Source organism: Crocodylus siamensis, chromosome 8 (assembly GCF_052110815.1).
Source record: "Crocodylus siamensis isolate JL-2025a chromosome 8, ASM5211081v1, whole genome shotgun sequence".
NCBI classification, from domain to species: Eukaryota; Metazoa; Chordata; order Crocodylia; family Crocodylidae; genus Crocodylus; species Crocodylus siamensis.
In genome coordinates, this window is record NC_143402.1 from 19794231 (window position 1) to 19817975 (window position 23745).

The following is a 23745-nucleotide window of genomic DNA, read 5'->3' on the forward strand; positions in this document are numbered from 1 at the left end:
TTTACAGCTTTTTGCATGGCTATTTTGAGAATTCTTCCTTCAGGCAACACTTCCTATTTCTTTTTCCATTTCTAAGTTTCCATTCTTGGTAACTTTTATAGACTTCTGGCAATAACTCTATACTTTGAAACATACAAACCCCATTTCTTGTAGTGGGAATCTGTATACACCTAAGAGTCTACTGTAGCATGTCTTTTTAAATAACCAAGGCGTAAGTTCTAAGTACCCTTCTCCACTGCACTTCCTCCAGCACTGCTTGAATGACAATGATCTCATGGACATGTATAACTGAGCCTGTATAACAATTTACATTGCAGTCCTATTAAGCTACAGATGTCGGTGGTGTTTATCATCATATTCCCATCTGTATTTTCAAATGGAAAGAGTAAAAACTAAGGATAGGGTAACAGGTCTCCTGAGGTCTGTTCCACATTCTCCCAGTGATTCCCTGCGTGATCTCCAGCATTTGTCTCGTTGCCTGTAAAAAAGGGAAAATAATTATAATTACCAATATCAGAAAGGTCAGAGAGGGATTTGAGTTGAGAATGGGATTCCCAAGACAACCCACAACGTTTGCAAACAGCTATGCCAAAGACTCAAAAATCTGAACCTGCATGGTCTTGTTAAGCCTAGAAATGTGTGAACCCCAGGATCCTGACTAACATTGCCCTCAGCAATCCTTAGATTCTGGTCTACACACTTCTTACTTTGCAATCATACCTGCATGTTGCACTATGCATTCTTGCAGGTGTTTCACTTGAATATCTTAGCCATAGGACTCCAAACTAGAACCTGTGGAGGACAGACAGGAAGGTCACTTTTAAAAACAAATTGCACAGTAACATAAATGGATGCCTGTACTGGCATGATGATTTAATGTACATGTCCCGCATGAAGCTGAGTTGCTATCCAGCTTGTAAGAGATCACTAACCATGATTTCACTGAGATTACGGGGTGGGTCAATATTGGGTTGACCGACAATCAGTATTATGCTACAACTTGGAAGTCAATAAACACAGCTGTTGCCTCGGTTGTTGGCATTTTGACTACCAGCAAGCCTTCTGAATCTCTGCACATATCATGCTTTGCATTATAAACAAAGCACTGGACAATATGCCATATGAAGCAATCATGAACTAGAAGGACAATGGAAATGATGACCTTCTAGGTCTTCTCCGTCTGCAGTTTTTACTGATTTTATTATGTGAGTTTGTTATATTGAATTGTACCCATGTCTGTGGTTAAAGATCAGTTAGCTTTAATTGACTTCTGTACTCCCATGATCCTAGGTCAGCTGCGAGAAGATCAGTGCAAGGCAAAGCAGTCTCAAGGTGGATTAAAATTATCTCAGTTACCAATGGCTGTAAGGGACTGTTGTAACAGTAAGGGATTGACATAGGAAAACCCCAATCATGCTGTAGGAAGAAAAGATAGAATAGGGACTTCTCCATCAGCTCTAAAAGGGGGTGATCTTTCTGTTTTTTGCTGCCTTGGCTTGAGGACTGCCTTATGCACAGAACAAATAAACTGTAATACGGAGTGAAAGTAGGCCTGTGAGTAAGCATTTTTCTCCATTCCTGTATCTCCCCTTTTCTTGCAAGGTCTGTCAGTATAACTCCCATCATATGAGTCTAATTATCAATTACATGCTTTATTTATTAACGTTATAGAAAAGTCCAAGGTAAGTTTATCCAACTAAATGCAAATAAGTAATTGGTATTCACACTGAAAGCGCCAACAAAGTTTTAGTGTCATGTTCAAATGCTGTGCTCTGTGTCACAGGGAGGCAGCAAGCAAGTTGCCCCAACCTGCCCATGTCAGTACAATTCAGCCCCAGCCTGCAACAGCCGTTAGTCCATTGAAATGTCCACAGCATATTCCAGTCCTGACCTACACCACCATTTGCTATTTGAGCCAAGATCCGCTCCTATATAGTCTACCCCCCTGGATAAACTGTGTAGTATTGTATGAGGCTACTGAGTGCTGAGACAAGGTCACTAGGTCAATACTCAGAACTGTCTCATTTGAACCATGTTATCCATGAACGCAAGCTGGTTCTTTAAACTTAGGATAACACTTATCTCTGCCAATTCTGCCTGTCCCTGCCTGCGAGGCAGCTAATTCCAAAAAAACAATAATGCAGAGCATCTGATACATACATTAATATACAAAAGTGCAAATCCACTCTGAAAAGTGTCTTGGAAAAAACAAATCTTATCAGAGTGGCACATGCATTGTCTATCAGTTGCTTCATTGCATAGTTGTTAGAAGAAAAAAATCCTTATACTTCTTAACTGAGATATTCCTGTACAGTCAGCCTGGATTCATAAAATTCAGCCTAGATCCAACCTCAATTGGGGTTCTTTCTGGCACACAGATCATCACTGGTAAACATATGGAGGCCAAGCAATGCCATCCAAAAAACTATTGTGTAGCTGATGTTTTGATTTTAAAATGAAGGGATTGCCCAGGTGGTTTTGCAAGTGGGTCTTAACTAATACTGGTATATCTGTAGATAATAAGTTAGATTCCTGCTCACTTGCTCTCAGTTCTGCTCATCTTAGATGACTAACTGGAGGACAGAGAGCAAAAAAATCCCCCAAAAACTTGCCCTTCTCTCTAAGGGTAGCCTCTGTAATTCTGAATCCACCCTGGAAACAGACCTGGCAAGTGAAAAGGTGCTCTTTCCACAATTCCTTTCAGAGAAAAACTCATGCCAGTCCACATCTCTAGCTGATGTGAATCAGGCTCGTCAGTTTTACACATAGTAGATTTTCACCTTGAATAAAAGAGTCTTGACTGTAAGTATTTTCAGTGATGTCCAATAACTAGATATAACCCATGGTATCCTGAAATGCATCCCTGGCTGCTTTTACGGCATATGATATGGCTTGCTGTGTCTCAGTTACAGAGACCCAGGGATGCTAATGATTTGTCCATGGCAGAGACTCAAGTCAGCTGTTTCTCTCAAATGGCTCTCTGACCATGTTGGGGTTTTATTGCAAAACTAGCAGCTCAGCCAACAAGCAATTTCTCTTCTAGTGAGGGAGCTGAAAACATAAAGCTGGTATGGCAGCATGTTTCATTCTTTATTTTGGTGAATGCACAGATCCTCACCCTCATCTCTGGAAAGCTGCGGTGGCAGTCCTGAGTTTCCCAATCAATTCTGCCCCCTGGTGGCAGAGAACACTGGCTGAAAAGCACCATCAGAATAGCCTTGTCTGGATTGAAAGGTTTGGACTAAGAAAAGGCAGATCTCGCTGATCTCCTGCTGTCTGGCTACTGATCTGTCAGTTTTACTCCCTGCAGCCTTCCCTGTTCGCCCTGGGGTTCTGACCTGCTGTATCTGTTTCAGAATTTTTCTGAGATAATGAGGCTTGGGAATTTACTCCTTCTGCATTAATCCAAAAGACAGATTAAGGTCTAATTTCCCCTCGATATATGCCTAGACCTTGTTGATGCTAGTGGGACCTGACATGCACATATTGAAGGAAGAACAGACATCTTTGTGAGAAAAGGCTCTGCAGGGTTTGTACTCTGCAGCTGGTGTCAGCCCCCTGTCACAAATGGAAAGGAGTTGCTGGGGGAAACTGCATAAATAAGAATCCATTGCTTTGCCCCTTTCTCTCCTACACATCACTACATGCACATCCGCCACTAGTTGGAGCCTCCGGAAGAACATAATTCTTCAGCCTGCAGAGGATAGAAATGCCTCACATCTGTGCAGGCTCTCGACATCTGTTCAGCCCACAGTTTCCCTGCTACACGGAGCACAGGAACATGCCAGCCACAAAGGACACGACTCAATCATCCTGCAGGTCTCGCTCACCCACAAAAGCACAATCATGAACAGCAACGTGGGATGTGTTGACAAAGCGCCTAACACATGGGTGCTGACAAGAACTGGCAGTTATGTGTTTGAACAAGAAGGAAACTTCTGTCCAAAACATGGTTATCAATGGGCTATCTGTGCCCAGTGGCACCTCTACCACCAGTCATGGTGATGACTGCTTACCTGACTAGATTTCTGGCTCTGGTACTACTTTCTTTCTAGTACAGTCCATGTCTTCATGCTCAGTCTGTGGTCTGTTTGGAGAAAGCTGTTCAGAAATAGAGCAGGCACATGGCATGAGGGGTGTAAAAGGTGCTGAGGTATACAATCTGGTAAACAGTTTCCAGAGTATAGGTGAGATGTTAAAAAATATAGAAATCATGGTATGACACTGGAAGACTATCAGAATTAGGACTCCATACCATGTATTTCAGCAGTACCCATCCTGCGAAGAAGGTGGATTAGAAATTGTCACAAAAGCTAGGGACAGAACATGGGTGACTGGTGCCACCTGAGTTGTGGGGGCACGTGCCCCCCCAGCAACCAATCTTGCCAACTGGGGGGGGCCCCTCGCAACCGATTGGGAAGCAGCTGCGGGGCTTTATCCAGCACACCCACTCCCCGGCCAGCAGTTGGGGGGGCAGCCTCCCCCCAGCCTGCTCCCCCTACTCCCCTTCAGGGGGTACATCAGTGCTCTCAGGAGGTGCACATGCATGCCTGTGAACCCCCTATGCATCACCCTGAGACAGAAGTTACACATAAACTGGTTTAAGTGATCAGAAACTGATTTAAACCTGTAACAGAATAGGGGTAAGTACAGACAGTCAAAAAGCCTGAGGCTGAATCAATTCAATCTAGACAGCTTCCTCTAAGCTGCATAGGTTGACCTGATAACAAACTGAACTGACATCAGCTTTCAATTGGGAAAAAGCAGGGGAATGCCTGAACTGATCCAGACCAGTTGGCAGGGGCCGCTAGAGCAGGTCTCCCAGCCTGCTGGCCATTGCCAGCCTAACCAAGTGTCCCCAAGTCTCTGCTGTCCCCCTACAGGGGATTACAGACCCCCTATTCAGGTACTGGCCCACCCAGAGGGAGCCTCCCCCCAGGAGGTTTTCCCTGGCCCAGGCAGCCCTGTGGGGTTGGGGGGATTCTTGCCTTCCCCAACCCTAACCCCTTGCCTTAGCTGCTGCATGTCAGGGATAGCCCAGGGAGCCAAGGGAAATTCTTCTGCTCTCCTGCATTAGTTTTGCCTCCGACTCATAGTAACTAAGGCAAAACTGGCTGCAGAGGAGCAGGATAATTTCCTTCTGCTGACCGGCAGGGGCTGAGGCAAACAGCTCTGCAGTTCAGGAGGGGAAGAATTCCCCTCAGCTCCCTGGAGGTGCCCTAGGCTGGGGGGAAGCCCTCAAGGTGGGGGCTCCCCAGTGCCCCCATGCTGGGCTGCACAGGCAGACACCCAGCTTGAAGCACTGATTTTCCCTCCTTCCTGTGGCAGCCCCTGAAGCAAATCAGCAGCTGGGAAGGGGGAAGGCTGCCAGGGTCTGAAACCCCACCACCACAGGGGCTTTCTCTCCCCCCACATGCTGTGTAGACCTTGGCTAGAGGGACTGAGAGGCTGCTCCATTGCCCCTATGGGCCAACAAACACAGGCAGGAAGTAGGCTAAGGAGCAGAGGGGAGGCAGTATAGCCCAGGGCTGCAAAGCATCCTGGCATGCTAGGGGACTGAGTTAACTTGAACTGGGAAGGGATTTGGAACAGAAGTTTCATAAACTGGTTTGACCTAAGCCAGTTTATGAAACTTATGCCCCAGAAAACGTGACTCCAACATACACTCTCAGCCACACAAGCAAACTCAGGTTCAAAGCACATGAAAACACTGAAAAGGGTTTTGTGTGGATGGTAAGGGGTTGATCTGAAATCTAGGTAACAGCCTAAGTTTGCTCTTCAGTGTAGATTTACCCCAACTGATTGCATTAACAGCACAGAGTGATTGTGTTAGCAGGTGTTGAATTGTGCTAACTTAAGCTGTAGCTCACACTCCCTAACAGGCCAGCTCACCCAGTTACAAACAGCACCACATTGCAATTAGGGGTTGTGTCTGGATGGGACCGGAGGTAAGGATAACAATCAAGTTACAAGCCCTTAATGGACCCAAGCCCTTGAAAAGGCAAAGCACAAACAAACATCACTAAAGAAACATTTCAGTCCTGCTCTGCTCTTTCTCTTACATATGCAAACTGACATTTGCATGGCATAAGTAAGCCTCCACACCTAAGCCAGCCTACCCTGGTGTGAGCAGCCACACTGCAAAGCCCTACTGGAGTTTATAGGTCCCCAGTAGTGTTGGTTCCATGCATGTGCATTTCTGGACACTCGGAAGGCACATAACACATCCATTGTGCTGAGTCTCTCTATGATTCTTTCCTAGTGAGTGGTGGGAAAACATATCTGTCATGGAAGGAATTATGGGAAAACAACAGAGGACTGTTAGCATTCAACTGATTTAGCCTGCCTCCTCACTGCCAAATAGGTAGGTTATGTCTCCATAAGACAATACCATCCATGCTCCCTGGCCAGCCAGCGAATCCAGGTTTAAAGTATCAGACTTGTAAGAGAAGTTTTGTGTGTCAATAAGAAGGGGTTTACGGATAATGTCCAAGTCAGGCCCAGTCTGCATTACAGTCGTGCATAGAAATAGTTGTGCTGGTCAAAGCATTACTACACCAGCAAAGACCACTAGTGGTTTTGCCAGTACAGCTTGCTTTGCTTGGGGGAGGAGGGGCTGGAATAAGATACACCAGAATAAATGTAAAGTGGTTGGCATAAGCTGTGTCCACACTACAAGTGCTTGACCAGTATCCCATATTCTGTATAACCATAGCAGCAAAAGATTTCCAAGCGTTGACCTGGCCTAAGAGCCTGGTCTGCAGTACAGACATACCCCAAGAAAGGGAAGAGCAGCAGCAAGTGACCATGCACAGAGCTTCGACACAGCACTTCAAATGTGTTTACTTTATTGGCTTGCAGATTATTCTGCATTATATCGGAGATCACTCAGGGAGATGAAGAGAAAGACTTTGAACGAGACACTAATGTAACACATGACAGAACTCTTCAATGTCTTAATGGCTGGGGGATTTAGTGCCTTATCTCTGATGCCAGCTTGGGAAAATGAGAGACTTTTCTTGCCATTAGAAGAAAATGAAAACGTTGTTTAGAAGAGGTGATGGTCAAACTGCAAAAGGTTCTGAGGTTCAAGGCAGCTTTGATTACACACACAGAAGTGAGGATGTTTCTCTGAATGGTTTCTACTCTATTGGGAGAAGGGGTGGAGACCCAATTTCTAGCATCATTTTTGTTACTTCCTGCTTGTGTGCATATTGAAACGGCTACATTTGGGCACTCTTGCTTCCTATCCCAGCCAGGAACTTTTTGTACAAACTCTTTATTTTTTAGAACTTGTAATGCTGAGGCAGGGAAAAAAAGAGCAGTGAAAACAAATTAGCTGAATTGCTCTGAACTACCTGAAAGGTTTCATTTTTGGGGCTTGAGTTAAGGGCAACTGATTGCATCAGTGTTTATTTCATCCAGTTTCAACCAGCCTGAAGTTCTGCATGAGTCTAGATGCGTTTGCTTGCAGTTTAATACCATTCCTAGCTTCCCTTGCTTCATCCTGACTTCTCCAGGCATTCATCACCACAGTGTCGTCTCAGTAAGAGTTGTGCTGAACACATCGATTTGGGTTCATGCAGGTTTTGTCAAAATCTGTAGGCAGTTTGGGCCAAGTTCATCCCATGTGTCACTTCAGTGGTATTGTACCAGGAAAAAATTAAAAATGGTGTGGACACAGCCCTTTTCTTGCTCCTGTGGCTTTATGCCCCATGGCGTTCTGCTTTTATCTAAACCCATATGGCAGAACTGTATCTCATAAATGAAATAAGTGAGCTTCTTTTAGCGTAGCTGGTTTTGATCACAAGTAATTCTGGGTCACATCTGAACAAGCAACCTATAGGTATAAGGCTCTACAGCCTGTATTCCTGGCAATATACCCTGAATCCCTCTCACTGTGGGGCTCTATGGTTTCCTACATTGCCAATTAAGGGATCCACAGTAGTCAAATCATGTTTGACAGTAGGCTGTGCCATATCTTATCAGTGCCATCCTAGAAAGGAATTAAAATGATGGATTGTGACAAATGGTTCCAAAAACACAAGTCAGTGGAGATCGAAAACTCCACAGGGAGCGTATGAGTGACCATAAATTCAGAACAGTGATAAGTAACTGATTGGCATAGAAAGTTTTGCTCCAACATCAGAGTTTCAGAGCAATTGCAGAACTGCCAAGGAGATCACAACTTGTGTCTACAGTATGTAAGAACATGTCAAGAGAGAAGATCACATGAGACATCAAAGTCATTTCAAGAAACAGGCAGCAAACAGAAAGCACTATGAGGACTCAAACCGAAAAATACCAGAATGACATTTGCAACTCACATCTCCTATATCACCATTCTGTTCAATTCCCTAAACTCACTGCAATATCCATAAGCAAAGCTGTCCAGGCCAGCAATGCTGGGCCATTACCTCAATCCTTTTTTTTGGAAAGCACTCAGCCACCCTGATTAGGGTTACCATACATGCAGGTTTAATCAGACATGTCCTCTTTTTGGGGCCTCCCATTTCCATCCAGGGAATTTTTAAAAATATCAACAAATGTCCAGGATTTTGCTCTGCTCGGCATTGATGTTTTTCCTAGCATTTCCTGGCTTGCCCTAGCAAGGAGCTACTTGAGGCTGGGGAGAGCAGGGAGAGGGAAATTGGAGGCAGGGGGAACCATGTGCATCTGCACACACACACACGAACACATATGGCCAACATGCAGCCAGGCAGGGTAGTGGGAGCAGCCCTGCCAGCTGGATGCAGGTAAATGTATAGGGTATGGGGGTTGGTGGGCCAGGGCTTGGGGACTGTTCAGGGTGTGTGGGAGGGGGGGATGGGTGTGGGAGGGGGCGGGTACCTTCTAGCGCAGGGGGAAGCTGTCTGGATGCTGGGAAGGGAGTCAGGGGTGGGGGAAACCCTTTGGGGGCAGCAGGGTGTAGCGTGGCCTGCCTGGCAGCACTGGGGCTGCCTTTCCTCTTACTTGCAAGGGCAAAGCAGCCGGGAAATGCTGCAGGGCTGAGGGGAGCACAGGGCTCCAGGTCAGGCATAAGGGGCAGCGGCAGGTCAGGGCAGGGGGGCTGTGGCTTGGGAGTCAGAGGCACTGGGGGGGCGGGAGACTGTGGACTGGGACCGTGGGGCACAGGCAGTGCCAGGGGGCTGCAGGTCAGGAGTGAGGGGCATCAGTATGGCCTGGGGGGTGCAGTACTGTGGATCAGGACTGAGGGGCAGCACCAGGACTGGGGGTCCTGTGGCTTGGAAGTCGGGGCAGGGGCAGGGCCCTGGCATAGCACTGCCATCACTGGCATATCCCAATCACATATCCCAATCATCACTGACATATCCCAATCATCCCAGTCCCCCGCCACCCCCCCCCCAGGTGTCCTCTTTGTTGAAATTGGAAATGTGGTAACCTAACCCTGATAGTTTAAAGGCATTGAGCCTTTTTTAGTTTGAAGTCTTGTCTGGCTTTTAAACCCAGACTAGGTGTAAAGGGCTGCTCCCCCTTTCTCTGAGGGTGAATATGACCCAGAAGCTGTGGATCTCATTTGCTTCACTTCATTCCTTAGCCTAATGGAAGGCAAATCTATGACTTTTACTTCATAAATCTACCAGATACAAAAAATCATGGACTCAATATGGACATTGGATTTATGACACATTTACAACCTGCCTAAGGTCTGATTCACCAGGTACCTGCCAGACTTCACCTCTTATACTTTTATTTCCCCTTTCCCTCCTTTTCTTCATAATTTCCAGCCATTTTCTTATTCACATACAGCCTCTTTTCTACCTTGAATTACTAGTAGTCTCTCCAAAAGCTTGCAGAAAAAGATATTTTTTGCATTTCTCAGTTGGTTTAATAAAAGGTATCATTTTGGAACCAGGAGTTCTAGATTTTTGCATTTATTTTTGTCTCAGACCAACATGGCTACCACATACATCCCTTACTCACCTTTGGCTACTCCCCGCCCCCCCCTTTCTCCAGCTCCCTTCCCTGCTTTACCTTTTGTTCACCTAATTTCTACCTATTTACATTCTTACTGACATCCTGCTACACTTGTAGCTTCTCCTATTCCTTGGAGTCTCAGAACAGCAGAGACTCCCTATGCCTGAAGAAGGGTGACTGTACGCCAAAGCTTGCTAAGAACTTTGTTCCAGCTACTCAGTTAATCTAATAAAAGATATCACATCTACTCAAAGAACCTTGCCTGAGATGGAAGATGTATTTCTGTATTGAGCTTATCCCAGCATTATCTCCCCATGAAGCACTGCAGGGCTGGTCCCCACATTTCCTCATGTTTTTCTTCACTGTCTGCAGTGCCACAAGTGACAGGCCTTCCACCACCCTTTTTGGGGGAAGTGCATCCAGTATCTCATTGTGCCTTGATTACTGCAACACCTTTTTCTCTGCCCTCAACACATGCAATCTTGCCACAGTGCTTCCATTCAGAATATTGCTGTGAGGGCACTTTCCTGACCCCATCACTTTGATCATATCACCTCTTAATCCCCCCGGTGGCTCACCGTCCTCTTGGTGTCACCTGCACAGCTGGGGCTACATGCCACTGGGAGCTTGCATGTGGGAGGAGGGGCGCATGCCACTGGTGGGGTGTGGTGAAGCTGCCCCACCGCCTGTGGCCTGTGCAGTGTGGCCTGGGGGCTGCATGACAGCAACATATGTGGCGGCTGGCTGCCAAGCTGATCAGCCCTGCTCTGTCACTTCACACACTTTCAGCATCTTTCATTGCCTGCTATACCCTAGCTACCATCTTGCGTTCACCATCAAAATGCTAACTCCTGCCTCCAGTCAGCCCAGGATGCCATTTCCATTGCCCTCTCATTAAACCTGTCTGCTTTGCCTTAAGATGCTCCTCATGAATGGGAAGAGTTACCTGTGACCATCCAAGAACCTGCCAAACCCCTCCTCTGCCATGATGTGTACATAAGAGTGATTACTAGCTAGGTTGTTGATATGCTCAGAGCACAGCCTATCTGTCTGCCTGTGAGTTTCTCATTATTTCCTGGCACTCCTCCTTTGTGTCCATCTGTGGTCCCTTTTCTCACATTCAGTTAATAAACAATTTGGGGCAGTATCTGCTTTCTGGCTCTGTGTCTAATAGCACCCAGTACACTGATGTTGTGGTCCTCACCTAGAGCTGCTGTGAGTCTTGGCTATACAACAAAATTAATTATTATTCCACAGCTTCACAGGCGTTCCTTTTGGACATATTTCCTGATCATTTGACAGTTGTGTTCTTATGAGTCCAAGTATTTTCCAAGATCTTGAACTAGGCATATGAGACATGTTTCCTCAAATTGGCACGTTAGCAATTAGCAAGAGACCACTGTAATCCAAATGTAGCTTTTAGGTTCCTCAAAACAGTCTTTCATATTCACCTGCAAAGTGCCAGGCAAACTCTGATGCTGTATAATAAGGACCCAGGGGATCAACTGCTTGTCCAATGCAGAGTTTTAAACAGAACAAGATGTCTTGTTAGATTTCCAGTGCTTCTTCCTTCTAATGTCCCCATGACCTCAGAAGTGTTGTGATTTACAAAAATGCTTAAAACAATAAAAAAAAATGTAAGCAAACTTTCTAAACTCCAAAAATATTTTGATCCGAGTTTGAAAGTTTGAGTTCACTTCATGGTGTTAGGCTTTAAAAATCAACACTGTGACAAGATGATTAAGTCTCTACATGTTGGGCCTAAACTGCTGAGATGCTGAGTACCTGTGGCTCTCACTGCTGCCAACTAAAGTTACAGTGCTCATCTGCCTTGCAAATTAGCCCATGGTGTATGAATAGCCAGTCTTGCTCTGATGGGGAGCCCATTTAAGAACAGGAGTTGGGATTTGGTAGAAGAGGTGATTAAACCCAACTGGGAAGAGGTCAGGTGACAGCCTAGTGAACAGGTTCAATTGAAGTAGTGAGTTTTGCAGAAAGCAGGTTAGCTCTCGTGGCATTTAACCTGTAGGCAGACTGAGGAAGAGGTACCAGGAGCAAGGAGGCCCTGGCGTCTCACCCTTGGGTAAAGGGAAAAAATAGCTATAGGGTTTATACTGATCTGTGTTATTTGGGGTTTGCTGAAAGCTGTTGCTGCAATCAGTTTAGTACCCTGATAAAAGGTCTCAATACAGACTTTGTTTTCAAGCTAGGGAGAGAGGCCCATGGCTTACCATCCTGGTGAGAAGGGGATGGACTTTGAAATGGTGATTGTCAGATTCATATTTTTTGCCATTAAGGCATCAGCTTTGGGGATGGGAGGTTTAAAAAAATGTCCCGACTTCTCTAGTCACAAGTTACATCACTGGTGTTTGGCCATGCATGTATTCAATATCCACATGTATGCAACCATGTGTGCAAATCCGGCACACAGCTGCATCTCTACAAACATGACTTACCCTGCTGGCACCTCTTTTTTTAGCTTAGCTCAACATACATTTCTAAAGAAGCAGGGGTTTTATCATGTTCCTTTGTAGCTCACGGCAGGTAACTGGACACAACTACCCAACTAAAGCCCAATGGCCGCTGCAGTGAATTCCAAACCCAGGGTGTATCCAAGACATTAAGCTGGGGCCTTGCAATCCTATGCATTCAAATACGGCCCTGCTCTAGCATTGCTAACCCATCCTATTGATGAAATGCGGCGAAGTGCCAGCAGGAGGCTGCTCACTGTGATGCTCAGCACAGAGGTTAGCCAGAAGGCTTTGGAGAAGCAATAAACATTGCTGAACAAAAAACAAGCAGGGGATGGTGCTGTGTTTCCATACCCTTCCCTTCCCTTTCCCAGTCTAATAACTTTGTCTCTCCTTGCCTTGCTGCATATCCAGGAGCCACAGTGGTAGATGCGAGCACTGTTCATTCGCTGATCTGCCTTCCCCCCAAGCATTAGCAAAATTAACTCAGTCAGACAGGTTTGTATTTTACAGAGGGATATTGTCTTTTTTAGTGTGAGAATATCTTGCTACTGTATCCGGGGGGCAGGGAGGATCAGATTCTTCAGAGCTCATGCAGCCTCCTCCTCTCCTCCATTACAGTGAACAAGGAAATGATTACGAGTTTCTCCTGTGGTTTCTTTATTATTGTGGCAGTGCTCAGGTTCTGCCAAATAACCCTCCCCAGCATGCCTCCTGGTCTGACAATGACGCCCCTTCACTAATCAACCTCCGCTAATGATCTGTGGAGAGAGGTGTATAGCCACCCATCACCTCCTCAGATGGGCCTCCTGGGCCTTAGATTATGCTGCTACTGTTTGTTTTCCAGCATCCTCCCCTTCCATGAATTATAATGTAAAAAGCAGTGACATCATTGTTACTAATAAGCAATCTCTGTGCTAAAGGATGTGCTCTTTAATACCCCACCTCTCCTCAAGCATATTACAATGTCGAAATGACCACAACTGTAGGTCAGGAGCGGCTCCAATCCCCTAAGTACCATTAGTGTAGATAAGCAGAGAGGTGCAGGGGAGGAAAAGATGTGGCACAACAGTTCAAGTCTCTTGCTATTGCTCCAGATCTTGTGCCCTGATGCCCTGGCTGCATGTAGATAACTAGCAATATGGGCCTGGACAGTGGAGGCCATGCCAACCTTTTTGCCAGGCATGCCACAAATTAACACTGCACCCTCCCTGAGTGCCACTCTGATCCTTTTCCCTTACATCAGGGGTGTCAAACTCACCTGGCCTTGCCAGCTAGATGAAAGGTGCAGGGCTGGTCTGCAGGCTGGACTGGGCCTATAGACCAGCTGTATGGCCAGGACCCAGCACAAAGGGCCAGTCTAGTGCAGGCACCTCATGCAGCCCATGTATTGGGCTAGCGCTATGCCCTGTGTACAACATGCACCAGCCCCAGTACAGGGCTCTGCACAAAGCCAAAATAGGACATGAACTGCACGAGGTCCCTGTGCCAGACCAGCTTTGTGCTCCAGTGCATGATGCCAGTCTGTGGGTGCCATCCAGAATGGCCCCAGAACCAGCGTGCATGGCTGGTCTGGCAGGGTGCTGCATGCAGTGTGCTGCCCAGATCAGCCACCCATTTCACATGCAGTGTGCATTACAGTCCTGCAAGCGGCATGCATCGGCCCCACTCCCGGGCCTGCTGTTCACACAATAGGCCCTCCCATTGATGTGCAGGGCCTATGCCAGACCAGCCCTGCATGATGGCTGTGCTGCCTGTTTCCTCCCCAGTCTGTCATATGCCACACATGCAGGATGCCCATGCCACTTCTTACCCTCATGCTGCAGCCTGGTCTAGGAGGTCAGAAGTGGCTGGACATGATGTTAGCTTCATGCTGTTGGCTATAGAGTCTGGTGTGTCTTAACCAGTAAGCCATGAGTCTGACAGCTCTTTGACTTTGACTAAATGAGTAGAGGATCTGGTCTTGCTCCCTACTGAAAACAGAGACCCCTCAGCATTGATCCCAGACACACTAACAGAGATGATTTGAACAGCTTTGCTCTTTGATGCCCATAAGGAGCACATGCCACTTGTACACAGAAGTCCCTCCAAAAAACATGCAGAGCCCAACCCCACTCTACCTTACAGGCACCCTCACACCCATACCAATCTCCAGGGGTTTCCAATCCCTGGGCCATGGCCTGGTGCCAGACCGCGAAGGGTTGGGGCGCCTGTCTGCAGGAGGGCTGGCTGCCAGACCGGAAGTGACCACAGACTGGCAAGCCGCAGACTGACAAACCATGGACTGGAAGTGACTGGCATACTGCAGACTGCAGCCAACCCATTTTTATACCGAGTATAAAAAAGGGTTGGTTACTTGCTCACTGTTGGTTACCTGCCACTCACTGCTGGTCTGCAGTTTGCTAGTCCGTGGTCATTTCCGGTCCACAGTTTGCTGGTCCTCAGCCTAAAAAGGTTGGGAACCCCTGCCTTAAGCAACCAGTCTCAATCTGTCACTTGCAGCTCCCTGGTTCCCCCCATTTCCCTCCCAGTACCTCTCCTGACCAGATGGCCTGAGTTTCTCCCTCACCAGGGGCTCCTTATCCAATCTCCAGATACAGCTACACTGCAGTCCTACTGAGGGAGAGCAGAAGGGATTGCACTATAGCACAGAGATACTCAGGCTAGGTATAAGCCAGGCAGTTCAGGTACCAGTACTGAGTAGTCTATCCCAGGGGTGCTCAAATTCCAGCCTACAGGCCAAATGCAGCCTATGGAGCTTGGTATCCAGCCTGCAGGACTCCTCACAGGTCAAGACATTTGGCAGCTGGGAAGCAGCGGCAATATGGCCACACTTGCCTGCTTCCAAATTCTCTAGCCCCTCAGGCTATGCCCCGCCCCCCCCAGTGGGACCAAATGGGAGCCAGGCTACACTCCTTCCTCTCGCCACCCCCACGGGGCTGGGTTGGTGCCAGGCCATGCCTCCTTCCCACATGTGGCTAGGAGGGGCTCCTCCATGCATGCCCTTGGCTCCAGATCAGGACCACTGGCCAGATCCAGCCCACAGACAGACCAGGCACTGCCCATCTAGCCCACTGGTCATAAAGGTTTGGCACCACTGGTCTACCTACAGGAGTATGGAGTTCAGCCAGTTTCTGTGTATGAAGTGCAGATAAACCTTTTGTTTCCTGGCTTCCCTCTGCTCTCACTCTCTATCTTCCTCCCCCAGCTCTTGGACCCAACATCTCTCCCCAGGACATCTAGACTTAGCACCCCACAAAGCTCCTATCCCCACTTACCTGATTTCTGCCCCAACTGTAACTCCCAGTCTCTCTGTCCAGATAGTTCCAGTTTCCCTGCCCCCTACTCTCATCTAATACCCTTTTACCTCCCATTGCCCCGTTGTCTTCCAGAGTTCCTGCCAATCCCAGTAACTAAACCAGGGCTCTAAACCTGTCCCTCATTTCCTGGATGTGTCCTGTTACATGAGTTAAGACATACTGGGAGATCACCGAGGTAGAAGCTTGCACTATTTCAACAGTGACTGAGCAGAAACCTTCATTCTACTAGTCTGTCAAAGCAGCCAGAGGTCACTACGTCTGCAAGAACTGGTCTCTGGCTGGTTTACCACTCCATCCAGGAACAGTGCAGACCATCTATAGACATTTCCTCAGCCTGACAAAGGGCGTTTGTACCCAAAAACTTGCTAAGAAGAATTTTTCCAACTATTTGAATTGGTCTGATAAAAGATATCGGATTTACCCAAAGAACCTTGTCTGCCTATGTCCGTAAACCAACATGGCTACAATCTACACCCTTGAATCATGGATGTGCAGATGCACAGTACTGCACATGCCTGGGTACCTATCTTGAAATATTTGCATAATCTCTCAAGGGCATCATTTAGTCAATAATTGTACTGGTGAAATGTAAAAGAGCAAAGTTACTGTAAGGTATCAAAGCCATTTCCCAAAGTCTTTGAACAGGAATTAGCAAAACTGTTCTCAAGGGGATTTGGGGCATTTTGTCAAAGTTTTATTATTTTATTTTTTGGTGCTGTTGGACAGATGATAAGAATGTTATCTGATGATTTATTTATGGCCTGATACTGTAAGCCCAATTCTGAGTATCCCCCCCACTCCCCCCATTGACTTTAGGGCTTTCAGCATTTTGCAAGAAGTGCTCAAGATTAAAACACTAGAGTGTATACTTCTTGGACTTGGGACTGTGTCTTTCTCTTGTGCTGAAGCGCATGTAGTTGGCACTGAAGAAAAAAATGCCTGAAATCTGGTACTAATGTCAAACTTTAAACCTAAGGAAAGATTATCAATGACTGACACTGAAGAACTGTTAGCATGAGGGAGTCAGGATAGCTGCAAATGAGGAAATTCTTACACTTTTCTTATTATAACAGCCATTTTTAATCATCTTGGTGCCTACATAACATTAACTGGAGGAAAAGTACTATTTCCCTAGTCAAGAGGAACAGCTCTTCTGTCAAAGAATAGTCTTCTCTAAGGGCTATTTCCATGGTAACTTCCAAATTCAAAGCCCAAGTTGTTTTGGCTGTCGGGATGCTTTGTATATGTAACAAGATTATTTCTCACTGTTAATAACATGCAATCATTTTTACTCTCTCTTCATGCAAAAAAAGACAGGATCACTTTTGTTCAAATTTTCCCCTGAAATGGGCACAGATCAAGTCAGAAAAAAATTCAACTTGGAAAGTGAAAGATTCAGAAAAGTGAGAATGCCTGAATTTAAGGAATGAGAAGGGAAACTTATTCAACATTTCTCTAGCCATTTGCAACCATCAGTCACTCTATCCATGTAGTGCTTTCATCTACAACCAAAATACAATCACTTCAGGAGCAAAGTGCAGCTGCCAGATAGACAACCATGACAGTTGTGTGAAAAGGGGAGATTGTGGATCAGGACACCAGGACAATGCCTAAAATGTATGAAAAAAAGTCAGGATCCTCATGGCTTTTTATCCCAGTGGTTTTTAGCCTTTTTAGAATCAAGGCATTCCATGGAAAATGCCAGCTTCTGGGGGGAAAAAAAAATAAAGCGTATTTTTTTCTGTTGCAAAAAACTCAGAAAGACCACAGCAGGTCTAAACGTTTTTAACACCATGGATTCCTATTTGAAATCTCTAGGTTTATTTTGTGAATCATGTATGCGCAGTCAACAGTCCTAACATTGCATAGCACCCCGTGGTATCCTTGAAAGGAATTCAAGGTACGCAGGTTCAGAATCACTCTCTATGCTAAATAAATGCAGGTCCCATGGAGAAAAAACACATCACTATGTCACCATAAGCTGTGTCATAGTAAATATGCATCAGTGGAAAGAATTAAGGCCACAAAGGCAACCTTAATTTTCAACAGTAAAATAAATAAATTATGCATTTCCTAGACTACCTGAGTTTGCAGTGACACCAATATTCTTTTAAATTAGAAATGGGAGGATTATGTATATAATTATTATTGAAGTGTATTTTATTATGACAGAGCCAAGCAACTGCTCTGAACCTCTCAGGGTTTACTTTATTCTTAATAACTAATGAGAAAGAGAGCAATTAGTTTGGTTTAATGCAACTAGAATTGAATATCTGTAACAAAAAGCAGAATTTGCCACATGGTAAATTTAACACCTTGTGACTAGACAGTATAGAAAGCACCATCCCAGTAGTTTATGGGCACAATACTGCAAACATGCTGGCCTCCCCAAATTCCCATTTCACAGGGATCTGGGGTGCTAAGTACCTTGTAAGCAGTATTCATTACTTTTCAGGATCAGGTCCTAGGCAAATGTGTCAGCCTGGCTTTTGCAGAACTAAGATACAGCAGGGCAGAATGTGCATTTCAGTTCACTGAGCAGCATTTGGAAAGGTTGCTAGTTAAATGAAATCTCTGTTTAGCTTTCAGTGTAACATTTCTGAGAGTAGGGATCTCTATAAACATGTTTGCCAAAGGGCCAATTAAAAAGTGATGCATGAAAAGTAACCGACTGCCAAAGGTGATGACAGCTGAAGCCTTTGGCAGACTGGAAATATGACTCAACCAAACCTATGAAATCGTTAATAAAGCATAGATGTTCATGTTGTTTGTGTAATAATATAGCAAGAGAAATCCTAGGAGAGAGAATTCTGTGCTGCGTTTCTGAGTCTGCATCACTGGATTCAGTCCTACTCACACTACTATTAGTGGCAAAGCTTCCATTAAATTGAATGGGAGCAGGCTTTTGTGAGCATTCATGAATATTGCAGTTACATGGATCATTACATCCATGCTGAACCTTGACCTAGAAAAGGCCTATGACTGAGCATCCTACCTGTTCCTTTCCGAAACACTGAAGAGGATGGGGGTTTCCCTGACCTTTGTCACCTGGATAAAGATCCTGTACACTGATGCGAGCAGCAAGGTGCTTGTAAACAGGTTCCTAACCTACCCGATCGTGGTGGAGTTGGGCATCCAGGCGGGCTCCCCACTCTCCCCAATTCTTTTCATGTGTGTGATAGACTTGGTGGCCCAGGAGCTCTGGTGGGACCCTGGGATCAGCACAGTGCCAATCCCCAGGAGCAACCAGGAAGAGACGAGGCTCCTGGATGACCTCAATATTCTATGCAGGGACTGACTGAAAGAGCGTTACAACACACCCAGGTATACAGAGTGGGGGCAGAAGCCAAGCTTAATGTGAGCAAAAGCACCTGTCTGGTACTGGGTCAGTTTGGGGACCGTGGAATCGCTGTGGTTCTATCGGATCTTGGAGCATTTCCAAAACAAATTTGAGCTGCATGATGAGGCCCCAGGGATCCTGATGGACCACTGTAAGATGTAGGTGGTAGTAAGGACAAGAGACGTTGTATTGCCCATGGACCCACTACCTGCTCACAGCTGCCAGGCCATGTGGGAGTTACACACACACACACACACACACACACACTTATATACATAAAAATAATTATTTTTACACAAAAAAACCAAACACTGCTGCAAATAGTCATGATATGGATGTGAACGATGTTTCATGGGCCTGATTTTCAAATGCAATGAGTACCAAACCAACTTCTGAAGGCATCAATGGGAACAGCAAGGACCCAGGTTTTTTGCTCTGTTTAGTTCCTGATTCACCTATGCCTGGGGAAGTTAGGCCTGTCCTTGACAATTTGCACAACTGAGTCATTTTGCATGACTTAAACACAATTCAGGAACATAAAGCTCATGTGTAGAGAGTACTTAGCCACCAGTGTAACTGCAGGTGACAGGTAACCAAACGCAGGGGCTTTGCACCTGAGACCTACACTATAACAGGCTTGACCTGGTCCAGCTGCATCAGGATGGGTCCAGAGGCAGTCAAATCTCTAATAAAGGCAAGGTTACAGACAAGGCACAGTCTGTTTCTATTTACAACCCAAGCTTGACTGGTGTCAGCATTCCTATTTTATAATGGGGTCTTGGCAACACAGGAGGGTTTTTTTTCTATGTAGATGCAGCCTACAGCTTCTTAAAATAGGCATCTTGTTCCCAGAAACATACATTTGAATTTGATTGCACTGTGCTTTATGAGGTACAATTCTTTGCAAGTTGCAGCCTTCAGCTAAACACAGAAAAACAGCCTTGCTTGGTGTTTTCAAAATGCATCTTTTACAGTCAAATCCTGTTCTGTGTATTTACATAGTTGATTATCTACAGTAATCAAGGCAACCAGTGGCTGATCTTCCATGGTGCTGTATGCCTGCCCCTTAGCAATTTGTACCAATTACACTAAAGAGCCCTCTGGAAACTGAAGGTCCATGTACTTTCTCTCTGCTTGTGAAATTTAATTTCTTACTTGTCATGGCCTATTGTTTTTCCTCACTCCCCAGCTTCTCACCTCTGACACCTCAGCTCATCTGCAGGCCCTTGAGGGGATGGATCTGTGGAATGGGCTAGTTCTTTCTGTATCCCACACACTTAACTGCCTGCTATCTATGCCCTTGTCAGTGACAATACCTAATCCAGGGTGTGAGATGTGCCATCCCCAGCAAGAACCAGTGGCTCTTTCCTGCTGGAATTAAGGAGAGGGGAAAGAGGGAGGGGGATTGTCAGTGGTTTCAAACTGAGTGGATCCTTGTTTGTTTATTGGGGGTGGGGGAGAGGGAACTGGAGGCAGGTCATTGGACAGGAGATAAATCAGCCGGGATCCAGGGGGAGCTTCTGGTTACAGATCACTTAAGAGGTAGGCAGACTTGCAGAGCTGGGGATGACTTAAGTTTTCTCTTTTCTTTGGGATACTAGAATTGGGGGCAGCCCAGCCTGAGTGGTTAGAGGGTACGAAGCCTATAATCAAGACTACAGGAGACTTTCTTAAGGAAGGAATCCTGTGCTATGGAGAGGGGGCTGCTGTGTGTCCTGGTACTGCTGCTCATCCTCTGGGATGCCTCTGGCCAGGATGGGGAGTATTGCCATGGCTGGGTAGATAGCTCACAGCTCTGGCACAAGGGTTTCCAGTGTCCAGAGCGCTATGACATCCCAGAGGCTACCCTGTGCTGTGGCACCTGCAGCCTGCGCTACTGCTGCTCATCTAGAGAGGCCCGGCTGGACCAAGGCTTGTGTCCTAATGACCACGAACAGAGCAGTTCCATGCCTCCATCAGGTAAGGGACCTGCGTGGGGATGGATGAGCAGATCAGAGTGGATTTCTGGCTTGTGTTCTTTATAAGAAGTCTGACCCACTATCCCAAAACCCTCCCTCTATAGTTGCAGGTGTTACTTAAGCAGCGCTTGCCTTCCGCTGCACCTCATGACCTTCTTTCCCCTTCCTCACTTCCAAAGCTGGTCAACTCAGGCTGCTCCTAATAGTTACAGACTCCCTTTCTCCTGTGCCCCAGAAGACTTGATTTAATTGTAATTGAAGGGAAATCATCTAAAGCTTGGGAGTAAGGAGGCATCTTTACAGTCCCACTGATCTAAAACAAACCCTGTTTCCTTCTCCAGTGTAGAGTGCTGTAGGAAGAAAGCTGCCCAGACACTGGGCTAAATTGCAAGCCTATCTGTTCATGGAATTAGTTCTGATTTAGCTGTGTGTGGACATACCCTCTCTGGCATAAGACTGCCTCAGCCCTATTTAGTTTTACCTGCCAGGGCATGGTTAGTTGATTCAGAATAACTGTCCTTTAGATTTGCTTCCTACAAAGCAGAAACCACTTCTGAGTGTGGACAACCCTTGTGGTGCTGTCTGCTGGAGAGGAAAGTGAGAAATCCATTAGCAGGGCTGATCCATTAGCAGGGCTGCTTTCCTTAATGGAACAGATCATGGCCAGAAATAACTAGGCTGCATTGGACTAAGGTCTCTCCATAAGGATTTACTATGCAGATAGCTGATGCCAGGTGGAAACCAAAGTGTCAGAGCTTCACTTGGTGTTCTTTTTTGCTTAGATTTTGGAGCTTTATATGTACATGCAAGGCATCCATATAGCACTGTTTCTCAGTTGCTTTTCAGTGCTAAGTTTGTGTGACAAGGTGCTGTGGTGTGTGTGCAGCTAGCCTCTTGACTGCTAATGTGGTTGGGGTTTGTGGGCTTCTAGTCTTTAATGATGACTGGTTTGTAAGAAAAGGCTTGGACACATTATAAATTGTATAGGGAAGCTTTACCTAGTATTCATGAATCAAACAGAGCAAATTAGTTGGAACATAAGAACTGCCATTTATGGGTCTGACTACAGGTTCCATCATGCCTAGTACTTGTGACAGTGGTAGAGAGTGGATGCTGAAAGGGAGATTGAACAAGGCATGACCAGGGTCTTTTCCACTGTTCTTCTCTCACTTGCAGCCTCCAATATTTAAGGTTAAGTTCTGATTCAGAGGCAGTATCCCTAGCTCCAGTGTTCAATAGCGACAGATCAATTCTTTGAGTTGATTTAATAAAAGATATCAGATTTACCTGAAGAACCTTGTCTTAATAAATCCCTATTCACTTTGTCTTCAATCCTTCTCAGGTTCCCCCCCAAGTGTCTCTTTTCCTAAACTGAACAGGCTTCATTCTTCACTTTTTTTTTTTTATGCTTTGTATCAACAATTAAACTGAAAATACAAGTCTACTAAATTTAGAATGCCTATTTACACCGGTATAACAATAGATTGAATATGGAAAGCTAGTGGAGTATCTGACTCTGTATTTTGAGCTCTTGCCAGCAAGAACACAAGCAGTGGCTTTACTTTATCTGGGGTCTTGCCGATCTTTTTGGAGTATTAAAGGGTTCAGAGCTTCTTGTGATGTATGCAAAATACTCTGGCTCTCTCCTTGTGGGATGCTGTAAAGTTGAATTGAAATGTTATAAAACAAAATTCGGGCATTTGGGGGGCATGAGAGGTGAAAATACCTCTGATTTATATATAAAATAATTAATCAACTTCTTCTCAATTTCTAGTGCCCATGTACTTGCCTTTCCTCCTTGTTGGATCTGTATTTGTGGCTTTCGTTGTCATTGGAATCCTTATTGGACTTTGCTGCTGCAGGTGTTTGAAATCACAAGATGAGGAGCAGCAAAATGGACCTGCCCCAATCCAGAGTCGGCTGCTAGAAGCTGATCCTCCTTCTCGGCTCTCCAGTTCTAGCTCTAGTTCTGCCACCAGAGTTTCCTTAGGTGGTCATACTCAGACCAACAATATCTGCATGAGTATGGCTCCACCTTTTCCTATCATAGGATGCTCCCAATTCTTGCCACCTCCATCAACCAGTGGACTCCTGCAGGCCCCATTTATTAATTATGGAATACCAACTGATCACGCTGCAGTCATGACTCCAGCTCCTTTCCTTAATAGAACAGTTCATGGCCAGATTTCTAACTCTTACTCCCTAAGTGCAATGCATGACGACGGAAGGATGTGTTCAGGAGTCTACATCTAAGAAAACTACCTGTAACTGTAAAATAGTGCTCCATGCTGCACACCCACAGGTGCTTCAAGGACAAAGTAACTGAAAGCCAGCCTTTTTAATGCATTAACATGCATGAAATGATTCCTGGCTTTTTAACCTAAATTAAAAGTAATGTGACTTTTTAATTACTTGGTGTTTTAACCTCTGTGACTTGCAGTGCTGTTGAAAGGCACCTAATTCTGTACCCATTCTTTGTTTTTGCAAGAATTTCAACTAAAGCAATGGCAATGCAAGCATCATCCAATGCGACTCTGCCCTCCCCTTGAGGGATCTTGCTTAGGATTCAGACACTCTTTCTGGCTCCTTCATTTCTTGGCAGAGCAGGTCTAATCCTGGTGGAGACCTTAGTTGTGGACATGACACCTGTCAGTGGGGAAAGTGGAGTAAGATTCTATGGTCCTTCACATGCACAGGCCAGCAAACACCAAGCAGGT

The 23745-nt window shown here is 45.7% G+C and overlaps 1 protein-coding gene across 1 annotated transcript; it reads left to right on the forward strand.

The window, feature by feature from the left end:
- Nucleotides 1–20761: 20761 nt before the first annotated feature.
- Nucleotides 20762–23281, forward strand: LOC149858166 (protein shisa-1-like). The gene is made up of 2 exons (XM_090061626.1): nt 20762–21029; nt 22803–23281. The coding sequence occupies exons 1-2, from the start codon at nt 20762–20764 to the stop codon at nt 23279–23281; spliced, it is 747 nt and encodes a 248-aa protein (XP_089917752.1).
- The last annotated feature ends 464 nt before the right edge of the window (nt 23282–23745 follow it).

Bases quoted from the DNA above. Each gene is read 5' to 3' on its own strand.
- LOC149858166 (XM_090061626.1), top strand. From the start codon at position 20,762: ATGGAGAGGGGGCTGCTGTGTGTCCTGGTACTGCTGCTCATCCTCTGG. The intron at 21,030-22,802 runs GTAAGGGACCTG...CTCAATTTCTAG, and splicing joins CAGTTCCATGCCTCCATCAG to TGCCCATGTACTTGCCTTTC.